At 38.5% G+C, this 18,300-nt stretch overlaps 1 protein-coding gene across 1 annotated transcript; it reads right to left on the bottom strand.

Annotated features, from left to right (window-relative positions):
• Window positions 1-919: 919 nt before the first annotated feature.
• Window positions 920-18,005, bottom strand: API5 (apoptosis inhibitor 5). The gene is made up of 14 exons (XM_062577570.1): window positions 17,839-18,005; window positions 14,094-14,255; window positions 13,029-13,122; window positions 11,922-11,987; window positions 11,431-11,582; window positions 9,873-10,079; window positions 9,243-9,347; window positions 8,732-8,821; window positions 8,061-8,242; window positions 7,748-7,841; window positions 6,219-6,275; window positions 5,192-5,268; window positions 4,718-4,854; window positions 920-3,047 (listed from the first exon to the last, which is right to left on the bottom strand). The coding sequence occupies exons 1-14, from the start codon at window positions 17,905-17,907 to the stop codon at window positions 2,968-2,970; spliced, it is 1,572 nt and encodes a 523-aa protein (XP_062433554.1). The 5' UTR covers window positions 17,908-18,005; the 3' UTR covers window positions 920-2,967.
• Window positions 18,006-18,300: the final 295 nt, after the last annotated feature.

Genomic DNA, 18,300 nt, shown 5'->3' on the forward strand with positions numbered 1-18,300 from the left:
CGGTTTAAATCAAATTACCTACAGCTAACCGCAGTTAATGCTGGTTTGATAACCAGCCAGTTGAAGATAGTATGTCTTTTTCTGAAGCTATTTGTTTTTCCTTCAGATGCTTCTGAATTACATAGAAAAAAAAATCTACTGGTTCTCTCTCGTGTTCCAGCTGATTGGATCCACACCTGTTACCATATATTTAACACCAGCTCAGCATGCTTCACCAGTCTTGACTAATCGTTGCTAAATTCAGCCTTCTGTCTTCTCTACCTTTTTTCTGTTTGCAAGAGCAAACACTCTTTTGCACTTTCACCTTTTACAGACTTACAGATTTTCTCATGACCTTTTAAACAATAAAACTTACCTATAAACTCAAACTCAGTAAACAGAAACAAGAAAAAAAATTTACAGTGGTTAACTAATGCAAGGGATTCATTCTCTATAAAGCTATAGAGAATATACTTCCTGAAGTTCAACAGGTTCTTACTGTTATGCTTTGCACATAAAGCACTGTGGTTTGGCCTAAGAGCTTGTTCTATTTTGGGAAATTTGTAATACGCTTTATCTCAAACAGATCTTTAAAATCAGAAGATGCTAACAAATGTTAGTGCTCTATGGGGTACATGTAGGAGGTAGGATAACATGGCAACTACTACTTTTCATGTGTTCTGTTCTCTATTAAAATATAACATCTATTTCACACATTTTCTGTTGGATATTTACATTTCTACTCAAAATTTTGTATTTAAAAGTTGAATTGTTGAAACAGATAATCCAATCTGTATAACAGCTGTTTCTTAGGAGGTGGCAAACAACTCATAATACATCTAAAGCAATCTAAGGAGCAAGTCACTAAAACAAAAGGTACTGTAATACCCTTTTACTGACATAACAAAATGTAGAGTAACTGTGAAACAATGAGCCAAACAAAATTACAAAATGAATTTATTCCAAAAGCGTAAGGGAACATTTACAATTCAACAAGATGGTAAACAGCTGTCTCCACAAGAACTCACTGCATTAAAATTAAGTTTGAAAGAAGTGGGGAAAAACCCTAACTACTTCTGAGGCCACAAGTACTTTGCACATCACTTCTGAAAAACAGGAGTCTCATAAAGCAAACTTACTCAAAATATAGTGAGAAAAGCTGCTAGTACCTAGTCACTAATCTAAATATAGCTACATTTGAGCTTTGAGATTTAATTTTAAAATTCCCCTCAAAACACAAATTATAGCCACAAGTGCAAAATGCCAGTTTTTTCCAATGGAAGTTTATTACCCATCTAGTGCCTATTTTCAGAGTGACATCTTGATCACGTCAATTTGTACTTGAAAGCTCTTTTTCAAGTTTGTTGGTTTCAGTGACAAATCTGAATATAGCAGCTGGCCTGTAATCAGAAATACAAAGTCAGCTCAAATGCCCTGGAATGTCCTAAGTTTGCTGCTGCCAATTGCTCTAGAGTTCAGCAAAAACCAAGTTCAAAATCAGAGTCAACAACTTCTCTAACTTTGACATAGTTTTGGTGTTCTGTCCTTCTGATGGTAGATATCAGAATGTTTATGAAGACACCCAAGTCAGAGTCACAAACTATTCTTCACAAATACAACAAAACTAGTTGGGAAAACATCACTTTCAGGCATTTGTCTGTGTGTGTGGATATCAAATGGCTGAAGAAAAAAGAAGGATAAGAAAAATCTTCAATCCTCTAAAGCCTAAGCTATTTTACATCAACGTGCCCTGGAACACTTACTAGAATTCTTTTCCTCTGCCCCACTTCTTCTATCGGCTAACTCTTTACAATGTTCAATGACCTGAGAAGTAAAAATTTTAAGTGGTGAGAATACATATTAAAAAAAAAAGGCAAAGCATTGTGCTCTTACATTGTATTTTCTGGGTGTACACCAGTAAATAAGAATCCCAAGTTGCTATGAAAAAAAATAGCATGGAATCTTTAATTTTTCACCTGAATTAAACTACATAGCTGGATTTTTTTCAAATGTTACCCAAAATACAATTTTATTTATATTTTTTGTAAATGCAAGTGTATTGGTTAAAAAGAAAAAAAAAAGCCTCTAGTGCCAACAAACCCAGAAATCTGCAATACACAGGAAAGAGCCAGGTACTGCTATGGTCCAACTCCGGCTTATGAAGCTTAATCACTGCATCAGTCTTTTCCCATTCCTGGAATAATTCTAGTCATTTATTGTTTTGCTTTTTCCTGTTCATATACTGAAATTTCACGGCATAAGTATATGCACATATTCATATTAAACATTAAAAATTCATTTGCAAAACGTCACTTTTGCATTACAATGCACGGAGAAGAGTAAGATGTGCAAAACAAAAAACACCACATTCTCCACATCTCTAAGTAAAAGGACTGCTTCATGCTACAAGCAAAAAAATTTCCACCCATGTTGCAAACTTTAGAAATCCAGCATTTGTCTCAGTGAATTCCATTATAAAAAGTAAATAAAAGCTAATTTAACAATGATACTCTTCTCCACATATTGCAAAATATGGTTACAGATGAGGAAAGGATTACTTCAGCTGCTAAGCTTATCTGACATGTATCTCTGTAATCATGCCTTTCCTGTCCATTATTTAATACATAAACTCAATTACATAGTTTCAGTTATGCAGTAGCTGATTTTTAGGTTAATATACAAACTGCCAAGATGCAGCTATTGATAAAACATCTATGCTGTTTTCCAATTTTGAATAAATCCTGAAGACACTTCAAAAATAAGAACCTTAAACTGCTGACTGTAAGCATCCAAAAATACAGTTGTAGTTTCACTATGGACAAGTTGTAGTCCGTTAGAAAAGTAGATCATACATACAAAGGTATAAAGAACATTTAAGTCAGTCTTAGTGGAAGGCAGTCCTCGAAGGAAACAATACTCCAGGCAATCTTTTGTTGAGTAGTACTTTCACTTTAGCCTATCAGGGCTGCAGAAGATGTAATGGTCTACTCAGTAGATTCTTCCTCTGCTACGATTGCCACGTCCTCCCCAGCCTCTTCCTCGTCCACCTCGGAAACTACCTCTTTGCTCTGAAAATAAAAGCAAAAACATTTATTTCACATAGACTTTATGTTGCATACAGATTAAAACTAAGTTACAGTAACTGGAAGTATTGAAGGCTGACTTCAGTCTCTGAGGCTGATACTGCTTGCTTACCATGACAGATCTCTGACTTACGCTTTAATGAATAAGAGATCCCACTGACTGCAGGTCAGGAAAGTTAGCGTCTTTAAACTAAACTTAGTCTTCCTGAGTACTAATGCTATCATACATGACAGTCCCATTATTTTAAAACTGCTTCTGGGCTAGCGTATTATGACAGAATTGAAAGTTGTAAGATGACTTTGTTAGGCTATCTAGTTCATTTTTTTTGTCTGATAGCACAATAGACCATATCTACCTCAATCTTGACATGCTTGTCTAAATTACTCCTAACGATTTTTAAAGCGTTGGCAAACCATAACTTCATCAGTCTATCTGTCCTTTACTATCCTTACCATTAAGTTATCTGCAACATACTTAAGATTTTTCTTCTGGACTAGTATTTTACTGTATCCAAATTAAGAATCCTATATGTAGCTGTATCAATACTACACAAAGTATTTGTATACTGTAGAAAGTTTCTCATTTCCTTCCATTAAGGACAAATCCAAACACAGTGGAAAAAATTAGAACTATTTTGTTAAAAGTTTCTTTAGATTTGTTTGAAAAATACATCAAACTGCCTCATTCCTCTTCCATGCTTTCTCTTCATGTATACTTTAAAAAATTAATCTACAAAGAAAGCCTGGTACATATTTTAAAAAGTATAGAAGTCAAGAGTTGATCAGCGGACAACACTCCTTGCTAACAAGGAACACTAACAAGCAGTAAGACTTTTCTAGTTTAAAATGTTCTAATTTTTAGAATTAAAGAGCTACAAACTTATCTTAAACAACACAGCTGTATCATCTGATGTCTTCAATAAGAAATTCACAGAAGATTTTCTCTTTTCCTTTTATTTATATGTAAGACAGTGCTTTATATCAGAGGCTTTCTACCTATAAGCATGGGCAATGATTTATTGGAGCAGGCCATTTACTTGACAGAGATAGGACTAATGAACCTACAGAGAAGATAACAAGAATGGGTTGCTGCCATTGTTGGGTCTATTTATCTGACCTGCAACTGCTTTCACATTTTGCTCATAAATAAGTTCTTGCTGAGGGGCAGAATCAGTCTGACTGGGAGCATGAAAGGATGCAACTGTGTGCGTGAACAGTAAATCTGGCAGTTCCCAGAAGTTTTGGAACAGATCTGAACATGAGCACTAACTGCAACAGGAATTCAAAACAGGACCAGTCATATGGCAGGAGGTGGCCTACCTCTGCCACTTGAAGAAACTGATCTGTCCAAGGAGAAATTTGAGCAGTCAGTTCTTTCAAACATAGTACGGGGACGCTATTGTGTTCTCTACTCCCTACTGTGAGGGCAGTATCCCAAGATACTGACAAAACTAACTTGCAAATGACATACAGTTTGTAGGTTAGCACACTTACTCAAACATGACAATGTATCAGTAACTATAGAGGCCATTACATGCAAAAATTATGGCAGTACAGTTTGATTTTTGGCGAATCTGACAATAGGATTGCTTAATTTGCTTTTGTCCAAAGGCTCATTTGTCATGGACAAAACTTTACCAAGCAGCCTTACTTACCATAAGAAAAACTACCCAGGTTGCTACTGTATTTTCCACTGGGAGGGTTGTATATTTGCCTGGCATCCCTTTTTGGTCCTGCTGGAGCTTTCTTCGGGGGTGAACTTGAGGTTGTATCTTCACTTGTTCTTTTTTGACTGACAGAAGAAAAAGAGAGATTGTTTTATCCCTACAGTGACAAGTGCAAGAATAGCAGTTCAGCCTCAAGGATTAACAGTTACAAGATAGCAGTAGCTGATAAAGATGCCCTGAATGATACTCCAAAAGAGAAATTAAGCTAGTCTTCAGCTGATTCAATCTACTGTATCCCCAAAGCAATACTGAGATCATGACTCCACAGCCTTAACTCCTTTCAGGATACGTTACCTTTGCTTGTGAAACTCATGTGCTGTGTATATTGTATACACACAGTTTGGGATCTTAGTTTTGTAAAGAGCAATTATTATTATTATTATTTAAATGCAAAACTCTTACCCTGCATCTGCCTTCTGTACTGGTTTCCAGGACAGCGTAACTGTACTTTTATAGGAAGGAGGAATATGGAAGAGATCCTACAGAAACAAAATTGGACAGTTCATTCTACAATTAAATCCATTTCAAGTACACTTCAAAATTTTAGCTACCTGCTGAGTCTCCAGAAAAAGTTACCCTCCAACAGTTTTAAACACCATACTTTTTAAGCCACATGGCAGAGGGAGAAGAGGGCAGCACATATCTTAGTCCATATACTTGGAAATTAAAATGAGATTAATATTAACTGAATAGTGTCTCATGCAAAAATAATACACTTTCTCTCACATCTATGCACATAGAACTTCTTTTAATGAACTAGAGTGGCTCCTGCATAGATTAGATATGTCTGCTACTATGGAAGAAGATAGCCTTCTCAGAAGTGTAGGCAAAATTTAGTTTATGGTGGTGGATTGAGGGTGGGAGAGATGGGAAATGAGGGAAGAGAGCCCAGCTAGGGAAGTCAGCAGAATCTTAGAAAGGCTGTTAAAAGCAATCAGAGTGGTTTCAAGGGCTCTGGATGGAAGTCTTTCTTCCCCCATGGAAAAAAAAAAAAAAAGGTCCTGCATAGCAAGCAGCTTGCTTTGCCTCCTCCTGCTTTTACCTTTCCTTGCACCTCTTCAGACTCTTCCTTACCTCTCCTACCCCGCAGGAAAGGGCAATGAGAAGGGGACAAGGCTTATCCAGAATCCACAGACCTTAAATAACAAGGATTTCCTGCTAGTGTTGGAAATAGAAGGCTGGGCAACTACTGCTGCTGGGAGGGGCCTCAACACCCCACCTAAACAGCAGCAGCTAAAGCAGCACTCAACAACTTGCATTAAACAGCAGTTTCTTATCTCTTCAGAAACAGTAAAGCATGCAGCAACCCTGAATTGACTGACAAGGACTAACTTAGTAATACATCTTGATTCACTTCTACACATTACTGTTTTCTCCACAGATTACCCTGTTGTGTGGATTTACACTCCTTCACAATGTTATAACTTACCTTGATTAAAACATTTATGTTATTGGTTATTTTCAAGGCAACCACTTTAATCTTGTTCTGTAAAAGAGAAGAAACATCACTGAATGCCAGCCATTCTAGTAGCATAAAATTCATCAAATGCAGTTGATGAAGTCACAGTATTAAACTGACTGTTCTTCCTAGTAAATTGCTGAAGCAACAGTGAAAAGTGTGCAGCACTGCTGAGATTTCATTACAATTTTTAGGCTTTTAGCAATTTTACACATACTGAAATGACCAGCTGATTGCAACACTTCCATGTACTTCCCACTTTCTTTTTACAACATAATGCAGAGCACAGTTAAGCCAAATAAATGGGCACACATAGAGCAGCTTAAGAAAATTACCACAAACTAAGAGGCCTTTTTAGATTGCAAGACCCAGCATCAGGTACAATGTGGTTACACATTAAGAATTTTTCCCGTTCCCTCCTCCTGAAGTGGCACATGGAGAATGACATTACAAGTGATGTGTCTACAGCATGCACAGCTTGACACCTACTCAGGTTGGTAAAACAACTGACAGCCAATAGATACAACAAGCAGAAACACAGTATTAGAAGCCCAAAGAACATCTTCGGTAGGTGAATTCATTATTTTGTAGTTTGAACACAACACTGCACTGTCTTGAGCAGGAGGCTAACACGTTGAGTCTGTTTCACTTTCAGTTCAACACTGGTTCAGAAATATGCAGCTGATAACTGCCACTTTCCTGCTTAGAGATCTCAAAAACTGTCACATGAAATCAGGAATAAAAAGTGCATTCTTGTGTTGTCAGACTTTAACTACGTCTATGCATTATTTTAAAACAACGCAGGAGTAATGGTCTGGAATGTACTGACCACAGAGGATAAGCAATAATCCAGTCAGTTACTCAGTCAGCTGTTCAACTGCAGCTATAATACAGCTTCTGTATTATTTATAGCATTCTTGATGATCTTGAACCTGGCCACTCTGCTGTACCCCCATTAAGCCTATCAATGAAGTATTGATTTTTTAATCACAGTCTCCCAAACCTACAAACTTTTTCCAGCTTCTTTGAATAATAACTGGTAGTGTTATCTTTTATTTCAGATCTGATAGCAGCCAACAACACAAAGTTTAGTAGTTTTGTATTAATGATAATCAAATAGTAATACTTAACCACAAACCCATTTGCAGAGCAATACAATCAAGTCTTTATGAAGTAAGATTGGTGCACAAGCATAAAATGCCAACTAAGACTACTGTTATTTTCCACATCTGCCTAACAGTAACTTTTCTATCCTCTGAAGTACTAGCTGTCAGCTGAGTTCATACCAATCATCTAAAATATACACACAATTTAAACATGTTTAAAGGGAAAATGGCAATAGCTGTTAAGATTAAGATTCTCCCTTGATCTATTTGTACTCTTAAAATAGATGGCACACCATTAATAACATGTTTTGATTGTTGGCAAACCATTAATGTGTGTTGATGGTTACTTCAGTAGGTTCAATTAGAAGATAAGAATTCCTAAAAAATACTTACCTCCTCCGTTTTCAAGGCTTCTCCAGTTTTTCCTTGAAGTGCTAGACGAAGCTGTCGAATGTATACCTGCAATCCTCGAGCAAAATACTGTAGCCTAAAAAGTTTTAAAGCAAGTTCTTAATTCATTTTACACATTTCTATAAAAATAAAGGCATTAGCAAAAGGAATTTGTATTCTGATTTTTTTTCCTTTAAGAACAATGCTCAGAATAATTCCCCCACAAATCTGTTTTGCATTTGTTCACCATCCTAATAGTCATTCTTTCACACTGGCCTTTCCAACGGAACTCCACAACCAGCACCTAAATGATTACCTGATCTTAAAATCTTTCAATTTCTCTGCATTCAGCTTGGCTGTGAGGAAGTCTGGAAGTTTACGCCCCAGCTGATGGAAGCTATACAACAAACACTCCACATAACTGAATTGCAACTTGGGTTCTTCATTGCCAGCATTCTCTCCATTCTCTGCTTCCTCTGGAGGAAGTGGCATGTACTCCTAATGAAAAAAAAGCAAAAGAAAAGATATATGAGACACTTTTACATAGCCTAGCAGTTCTCTTCCAGCCTTTATGCTGGAGCCTTTATATATGCTGCTGACTTAAAAGGTATGCCCCATTTCTAGCTGCTGCACAGAGTCCTGGTGCAGGTCATTTGTCTACACTTAAGTTACTTGACACCTTTGGATCAGAGGAGATAGTGTGGTAGCACAACTACCACTGAGGAAACAATGCACTGCACCAGTGTTGCTGTGAATCAGTGATGAATTTGCTTAAAGCTATCAACATAGATGCAGTCTTGGATGCTATTCAACAGTTACTCATGAATACAAAACTTAACAAAGCTATTTGAGTTTACTGGATTAAAATATTATGCAGCTAACCTCTCTTTATATCAAGAAAGGCTTTGAATTGCAAAAAAATCACTTATTTTCATGAAAGGCTTTTTTTTAAGTGTTTTAGATGAGTAAAAATTGAATTAGTCTTACCAGTAATTTATCAAACAGTTTCTTCAAGTTCGATTCAAGCTTTTCCATATCACCACAAAATGAACTCATTTCAGCAAGAAGCTTCAAAACCTACGCATAAGGATAGCTGGGTTTTTGTATGTTAACCGAGAAGTACAAAGTCTTAACTTTTAAATCAAAAGAGTTATCACATCACCATGGTTTGTTGAGTAGAGGTCAACTTTTGTTGAGTAGAGGTCAACTATTGCAATTAAAAAACTCCAGAACATAAGGAAGAAATACAAGGAGCATGCGTGGTCTGTTCTTTAGGTTCTCAAACAGAAACACGGATTTCTTTGTTTTGAAACAGGCATCCTTAGTCAACAACTAAACAAAAACCTCTTCTTTTATTCTTGCAGTACAGCTCATCTTCAAAGGGAGATTCACAAAGATCTAACTGAAGGTGCAGCACTGATTAATAAATAATCAATTAAAATAGCTATCTCTAAGATGCATATTTTTAGGATTTATAAGAATTAGAACTTTGACTTACCTCTAACTGGATATCAAGACCTTCTACTGGTGTAGTCAAAGAACTGAGGTTTGGCAGCACATGCTCACAGAAGTAAGTAACAAATTTTGTGGAATGAACATTTTTCTGCAAAACACCCACACATTATTCAGGCTACTCCAAGTTTGAATGAGTTAGATGTTTTTCCTACCCTACTCTGCCTCCTTTACAAGTGCGTATCACACAGCTATACCTTACTGCTTCATTTAATTTTAACTTCTACAATGCAGAGGCCTTTCCAGTTAGCTTAAACTCAAAGGCAGTCTGTAACACTGGCCGAGATTGCCTATAAGCTGAAAACAAGCCTTTAAGTGCTGCAACTGCCTGGCACAGGACTTGAATTAATCAAGCCACATACCTATGTGAATCTAATTTGAGAATCTTGTCATTACTCTTACATTTGAAATAAAATGTCAAAGAACAGAGAATATACAAAAGCTCTTTGTATTTAGAGGCTACACAGATATTCTCCAATGTTCTAATACATCAAAAACTAAATGTGGAGAAGCACTGCTGTGCAGTCATGCTAATACAATTACTTGGAACACCAAACAGAAGCTGCAGCTATTCACTTTCTGTGATATTCCTCATACAAAGCAAATAAATACATACCGAGAAGAGCGGCACTGCCTGCCGAGTACACTGCAGCAGTCTGTCCACACAGTCTGGATCAGATGGATTGAACGTTTGCTCCAGGTCAGCTTGTTCAGCTACCAGTTCCACTAGCTGTTGCCTGCCACTTACTGTCTGTAAGCTTTTTAATCCAGACAGTATTTTCATGAATAGAACAAATTCCTCGCCTGTTACATCTTCCAGGACCTTAATAAAACACCAGAAACTGCATTTCAGTTATGTTAATTTGCAAACCTCCAAGTCAAACCTGCTTCACAGGAAGGAAAAGATAAGCTGTTGAACTATCTAAACATTCAAATTTAGCTTCTAGTATTAAAAACACAAGTTTAAAGGCACAAATGAAAAAATGCAGATTTACTTGCATTATCTGCAAAAAAATCAAGTTAAAATAACTGCCATCAAGCTAAGCAAAGAAAACATTATTTTTCTTGAACACTATCTTAAATTCCTTCTCTAACAAAATTTTATATTTCAGGCAGAATAAGTGTTCTATGAGTATCTATTATCAATTGTTTTATATTTTTTGTATCTGCCTCACCTTGGAGGATGCACAGAAATCACACGAAACTCTACCAGGATAAATACAAAATAGTGCACCTGGGATAAAATAACTCCCACCTGCATCAGCGCATGCTGGGGACTGACTGGCTGGGGAGCTGCTCTGCTGAAAAGGTCCTGTAAGTCCTGGGGAACAGTAGGCTAAACATGAGTTAGCAGCATGCCTTGGGCGATGAACGCTAACAGCACCCTGGGCTGTGTCAACAGGCGCACAACCAGTAGATTGAGGGCAGGAACTGTTCCCTTTACTAGGCCACGTCTGGAATATTACATCTCATTTTGGGCACTACCTCACATATAAGGAAGTTGCTGGTAAGCTTCAGTGAGTCCAGCCACTAAGATTAAGGTCTGCAGCACATGACCTATGAGAAGAGGCTATAATAACTGAGTTTTTGCAGCCTAAAGTATAAAATTTTTAATGGGGGAAGGGGGAACCTAAACACAATCTCCCAATACCTAAGGGCAGGTCACTAAGGATACAGAACTAGGCTCTTTACTGAGGTGCACTGGGTGAGAATGCCAGACGATGGTACAAAACTGAAATGAGGAGATTCCTACTGGATAAAAGAAAAAAATTTCACTTTGAAGCTAAGTAAACATTGGAACAGGTTTGCCAGAAAAGCTGGGAAATCTCCATCCTCAGATGTTTTCAAAACCCAACTCAACAAAGCCCTTAGCATTCTAATCTGAATTAAACTGAGCAGAAAGATGGACCTCCCAAATTCCCTTTCCAAATGGAATGATTCTGATTCTAGTAAAAGTATTTCTTAGAAATGAGAAAAAGCTAGTGTTATTTTAACATGCTCACAAACAGTGCTGCAAACTTTAGATTGTAGCACAGTAGGGTAACTAGAAGATTGTAATTTGTACAATGTTTAATTTTGTATGAGGTTTTTAAACAAACAGACCTCCAAAACAATACCAGTAAAAAAAGGATGGTTTAATAATACTTATGTTTGGAGTGAAATATTACACTCACCTTCTTTGATTCAGTTAAGATGAATTCTTCTACCTCCTTTGTCATCACCTCCTCAGGCAAGGTTTTGAGTTTTGTAGAAAGGAACTTGATGGCTCTTTCTCTCACAATATCCTCTCCTTGAAGAATTTGACTGAACAGGCCTCCTAAAGTCCCTGAACGGAGAATATATCAGGTAACACAAATTATTCTAAAATTTATGAGCTGAGCCTTCTATGTAAAAGAGAAACATTTCATACTGTAAGACTCTGACATATTTTAAAAGTGCTTTATTAGCTTGTTTAAGAAGAACATGATCTTCACGTAGCTTTGTGTACAAAACAGCATTCTTTTATTGGTCAGTAAAAATTCAGATCCAATATAGTTTGCAACACAACTGTAAAGAATCTCTTATTTCTGCATCTTACTAAGAGGATATTAATTCAGGTCCTGTTCTCATCCTACTAGGGACTGGGAAATTAGAAGACATTTATAGAAAAAAGTATGTCCTTTACCTTTAGCATCCATCTTGAATATACTGAGCAAAGCATTGTTCACCAAATTGAATTCTGCAGAATCATCTGTGGAGACAAAAGCCCCCCTACTTGTATGCATATATCCTTGAAATGCAAGCATAACCACAGAAAAACAAATAAAGAAGTCCAATAACATAAAAGGAGGATTCTACTCTTGGCATTTAATTATAAACAACAGCACAACTTTTATTTTTATCAATTATTAGACCAAGGAAGTAGAAAGCCATAGTTTTGATAGCTGGAGGTACCACGTAAAGCCCCTTCCTTCCTCCTATAAAAGCTTTAACATTACAAACTTGATACAAGGGAAGTTGTAACTCAGTAGCTGTATCATTTTAAGGAGCAGTTAAATAGACAAGCTGACCTTTGCTAAAGGAAGGTAAAATAAATAGTTAATTTCTTTTAAAACCTAAGTGATTTACGATATTTCTAGAATGGGAGAAACCAGTTACTTTCCTCTGAACTAAATGGAGAAATATATATGTACCTGAAAATTATGTTTCTTCTGAGAAGCAAGCCTGGCAGGACTGAAGCATGCGTTTATAATATAACTTTGAACATCTAATATTTAGCACTCTATAAACCTTTTGAGATTTAAAAAAAAAAATACTATTGTGTATTAAATTCTGAATTATATTAAATCCTTCGAACAAAGAATGCATTGTATCAAAGGCTTTCAGATGATTTTTAAAGCTCCACAGCACCAAGATTATAAATCTGATAGCTTTTGTTCAGAAAGCAGTCGGCTACAGGCTGTAACTGGAGAGCTTTTTTATTTTGTTTTTCTACAAACACTTTCAGAGAAGTTGAAATGAAAAATTCTGTGATATGTAAAAGAGATTTTCAGTTTAGATTAGGTTAATTAGCAACTGTCCAAGGCAAGTATCGGCATATCTGTACAGCAAACATGAAAGGGGAAAAAGAAGAGTTTAAAACAAGACATGAATGATACTGTGAGACAGCTCTGTAACAAACTAATGAAAACATTTTACAGAACAGTCTCTCTCATCTAATAGACCTGCCATCACAATACATTTTCAGGTGTGCCACAAGGCAATCAGCAAAGAAACTACCAACACCACCTACCTGACTGTAGAAGCTGAGTCAGTATGTCTGCTACCCGAGGAAGATTATCTCCAGTGGCAAACTGAGGCAATTCTTTGATTGCTTGGCGACGGATCTGTCAAAATTGTCATTATTGTGAAAAGATAATAAAAAAAAAAATTACAAAAAACTCAGGCATTTCAGCTACTGGACAAAGCTTGGCAGAAAAATCACCCAAATCTGAGGAAAAATGACCTTTTTTTTTTCTTTCTTTTTTTTTTTTTTTTTTTTTTTAACATGGACATCACAGTTAGAAAGCTATGTTGAACTATCAGACATTAATGGCAGCTCAAACATATTTGCTATGGAACTACTGTGATGTATTCACATAGAAAAAAGTAGTTTTGTCTCAGATCTAAGCAGCATCGGAGGAAAGCCAATTCAAACAGCATCTCCATTCACAAAATAATTCACTTAATCAGTATTCTAAATAACAAACAAAAAATGCTGGAATTTATTATATGGAGTCTTATTTGCTAACAGGAAGAATAATTTTACAGGAGTGCATATGGCAGAAATAAATTCTAGGGTTTGTTTTCAGCCTTACCAAAACTCTTTAAATAACCTCTGCCAATCATTAAGATCTGACCACCAGCGGTAGAGTTTCTCTCAAAGCAAAAGAAGCTGCGTGAAGCATCTCAAGACTTCTACAGGAACAATACATTCAGAATCAAATCCTCATGGTTCTCAAGCGAGAATGAAATTTTCTTGCCTTCCATCAGGATTTATTAGAATCAATTCCCATGAAGTGCTTTGAAAGGAAAAATGTAATAGATATTCAAAGAAATTGTATTTAAGCTTCTTGCTAGAGAGCTACTCCTTTGATCAATGAGAGGAGCGAAAAGACAAATGAAAACTGATTTATCTTCTTGTATCATCTCACAGTAGAATTTTCTACTGCAGGAATAGTGTTATGCACTCTTTAGTCTAAGTCTTCCAAAAAGCAACCCTCCTTTCCCCTCCCCAAAGATACAGCTTACAACAAGGCGAAAAACATACAAATCAACATATCAACTCGCTACTATAAGGTTTGAATCTCATCCTTACAGAAACATCTTCATCCTCACAGAGGTCCAGCTGGGCATTGATAGCTGAGTCAGCCAACTCAGGAAAATGCTTGAAGAATTTAGGAATAAACTGGGCTGCAAGTCTCTTCTCCTTGGCACCTCCCTTCACACCATCCAAAATCGCCTGGTAAGCATCCTTATGCTAAAAGAGGAAAGATAAACACCATGAACAGAGAAATCTTGGGGTATTCCCAACACAAAGAAGGATTTTTTCTCTTCTATACATTACTGTTTACAAGCAGAATGAAATACCTGTAAAAATGTTATGTGAGGATGACATAGTCAGTAAGCAGTCTCTCCACTCTCTAATTTTACATTTAGTGAACAGTTCAAAAATGACACACTATGCTCTTACTTAAGCATGGCATTACCATATATTTAAGTGAACTATATTATATAAGTTTTCTACTAAGAAAATTATCTCTTTCCTACATAACCTCAGTGATTTAACAATATTTGCCTCTATTGGCTGTCTGTACTGTTATTTTGTTTCCTCTGTTTGTTCAAGTGCTTACAGTTCAAATAGTCAGCCATAAGGCTAACAGCCCTTATGCGCTCCTTGCAATTAGATTTAGCCCAGGCTCAGAGAATACATGATCACCTTCACTGAAACGAGGCAGTTTTTTCAAGGAGTTTCTGCCTTTCTGCCTTCCAGCTGTCTCACAAGTAGAGGTTACCTATCCCCAAAACTGTGCCACTGCAATGGATCATATGCGCTTTTTAACCTACATCGCTGTAAAGCACCTTTGGCAGCTATTCAAGCAGTTGACTTGATACTGAGGTAAATGAGCATTCTTATGTAATTTGTTAACAGAGATTGGATGAAAAGAAATTCATCTCCAGATGAAATATAGAAACAAACACTTAAGGGACAGAGTATGAACTTCTCTGCCTGCTCCAGCTAGAATCACACAGGCATTTCTGATTTTGCGCCGGGAAGACTGCAACTTTAGAATAAACACAAATCTTTGCTGTGGTTAGATATGTTTTTGGGAAATAAAAGGTAACATTCTAAAGATGCTAGCAAAAGTCAGAATCATTTGTTTTCCTCCATATCCTGTCTACTTTGGACAGTAATATCAAAAGCACAGAACACTTGGCTTTACATTTTGCACTAAATTTCCCAGAGCCATGAGTATCATCACCCCCACTCCACAAAAAAGTACCTCTATAGTGTTAAGAGATACGAATTTACAAAGTAGTATTCTGTATTAATTCCCTTTAAAGTAAGGTTATGTGTAAACATTCACCACCAGTGTTGCTTACACAACCCCTAAACCATGTTAGTAATCGTTTACGTGGCCATATTCTGAAATGAATTGGGAAACTGATCTGGGAGAAAAATAACCAAAAAAGCAAAATGAATGCTTTTCAGTTGATCAGCACCCCCGTCCAGTTTGTTCTACAGCTGCACCAACACACCGCATTCAAAAGCACATGCAGGAATGAGCTAGCACAAACTAACACAGAAATACATATATAGTTTTGATTCTCAGACTGCACACTAAGAATGACTTTTTGTGGAACAAGTTATTAAACCTAATATATATTTTAAAAGTGTTCAAACAGGAACTAGAGTAACTTGTGTTCCATGCATTTATACGTTACTGCATTCTAACTACCCATTACCATTTAAGCTAGAAGTCTGATGCACTTCAACCAAAAGTTTGTTTTACCCTGTATCTGACAGCAATAAATGCTAAAGGAAAAAAAGCAGAAAATTGCATATAAAGGATAATGCTGCCTTTTTGCACATCTCCTCATAATCTGTAACACGAGTGTTCTAAGTCAGAGACAACGTCCCAAATACCATTTTTGATAACTATCAATTGACTAATCATCCTTTGTGACTTCTTGAACTGATTTTTATGCTATAACATCCTGTGACAAGTTTCACAATGTTTTATGCAGAAAAGTGCTTCTTCCTCCTATTTATTTGAAACTTGCTTCCTGCAGGTTTCTTTAAACTCTCACCTGCATTCCACAAATGAGGTAGACTTACCATACCCTACTTCCTTTCTTCAACTGACACATTCTTTTTTTGCGAGTTGAATACTTCTGGTCTTTTTAATTATTTTTTTAATATCATACTTTCGATTGTCCCAATTACTTTTCCCCTCATGTTCAAAGTCTACTTTCTGAGACAGGGTGACTATAACTTTTTTTAGTGAGAGACCCTTTTTGTAAGGATGTTATACAGATAATAAAATTGTAAATAGCACAAAAGTGACAAATAGGGAACAATTACTCCTGGTTTCTCAGAATGCAAAAATTAGGGAAATTAAACAAGATTATAAAGTGCCAAGTTCAAAGGAGACACTTCTTCACAAATGTTAATGAAGTTATGGAACATTTTGTCACAGAATATTTGGAAGCCAAAAATATAATCAGTTAAAAAAAGGACCAGAGAAGTTCACTGAAGCGCAATCCAGCAAGATATACTAGTTACAAGGACACTAAACCTGTCTCAGGAAACTCCTAAACTGTACAGAGGCAAAGCCGGGAGAGTGCACCTGGAACCACCATTCTGTCTTTGCTCTGTTCATACACTCTTTCCTAGGTGTCTGTTATTGCTCACTGTTACAGACAGCATGCCCAACTACGCAGGCATTTTTCTACTACAATCATTCCCTCAATTTGGAGCTACCTGTAATTGTCAAAATGATGACAAACTACATGTTTGCATAATGGCACACCGACACCATCTATTTGAGTCTACGCTTCTAACAGAAGTTCTTAAAATTTTAGTTGCCTTTTTGGCTACCATTGAGCTGATGTTTTCACTGGAGTATTTCCAATAGTGCCTTCTTTCATGAAGACATACTTATACAAGCACCGTGAAAAGATCTGAAATAAAAATAAAACAAGCTTTTAAAAATCATTATCTGTTGTCTTAAAAAAACTGTCCAAATAACCTTGTAGAGAATATGGAGTTGAAAATCCATTGCTAGGTAGATATGTGTAGCAATTTTCCTACATATGCACACTATGACACACAGGCACACAAAAGTCTTTGTGCCTTTTTTCAGATAGCCATGATAGCATGAAAGCCTCATACCATTCTGAAACAACTTTAGCTTTAATTATTACTGATTACTAATACAAAATATTATGCCTAAGTCCTTCTTTTTTTCCCCCACAAATTAAGTAATGATACAAAGAATGCAGACTTTACCAGGATTTTACTGGTAAAAACTCCTTTTGTTCTGAAAATTTATCTTTCATTTGTATCTTAAAACCTTTTTTTTTTTTTTTTTTTTAAATATAGCCAGTTATCAAGCCACAATAGGGTTTACCTTCCCCGATACTATAGTCTCTTTGAGAGCCCTTAGACTTTGCCAAAAGCCCTCTGGCAATGCAAGGGCGCCGCATCAGACCTCTCCACAGCTCCTGTGAGGCCTGAACCCGCCAGGCCACCCCCCGCCCCCGCGAACACCACGCCGGCTCCTGCTGGTAACCTCCGGTTAGCGGCCGCGACGCCCGCCTGCAGGAGCGCGGCACGCCGGCCGGCCGGCGGGGGAGGCCGCACGGGCGGCGAGCGCTCCTGCCGCCCCGCAGGCGCCGCGCTCGCCCGACAACCCGGCCCGGAGCAGCCGGCCTGGCCGCGGCGACAAGGCGCCGCTGGCTGCCCAGCGCCCCCCGGGGCCCCGGCGCGGCCCGCGGCGCCGCCGCGCTACTCGAGCCCGAGGCCTGGCGAGGCCTCGCAGGCCGCAGCCACGCCGCACCTGGCCCGCCGTCTCGGTGGCGTCCGCCAGGATCCCGTAGTTGCGGTAGAGCTCCTCGACGGTGGGCATGATGCGGCAGGGCCGAGGCGCGAAGCCGCCGCTACAACCGGGGCCGCCGCTGCCGTCCTCGGGGGCCGCCGCCGCTACAACCGGGGCCGCCGCTGCCGTCAGCACCAACGAGACGGGAGTTCCTAGAGCGGCCGCGAGCCGGCGCTGCCGGCTGGGCGCAGCGCCCCCGCCCGGGCGGGCGGGCGGGCTGGCAGCGGCGGGGCGGGGCGGAGCGGGGCCGGCGGCGCCCCTGCCCCCGGGGGCGGGGAGCCCCGCGGCTGCCCCCGCCGGCCGCAGCCGGCCGCAGCCGGTGCGCGGCGGCCCCTCCAGAGGGGGGCGAGGAGCGCAGCGCGGGCGGCGAAGGTGGGCGGAGGCCGTGGTCCCCCCAGCGCCAGGGACGGGCCCGGCGGGCAC

This window comes from Rhea pennata, chromosome 5 (assembly GCF_028389875.1).
Source record: "Rhea pennata isolate bPtePen1 chromosome 5, bPtePen1.pri, whole genome shotgun sequence".
NCBI classification, from domain to species: Eukaryota; Metazoa; Chordata; class Aves; order Rheiformes; family Rheidae; genus Rhea; species Rhea pennata.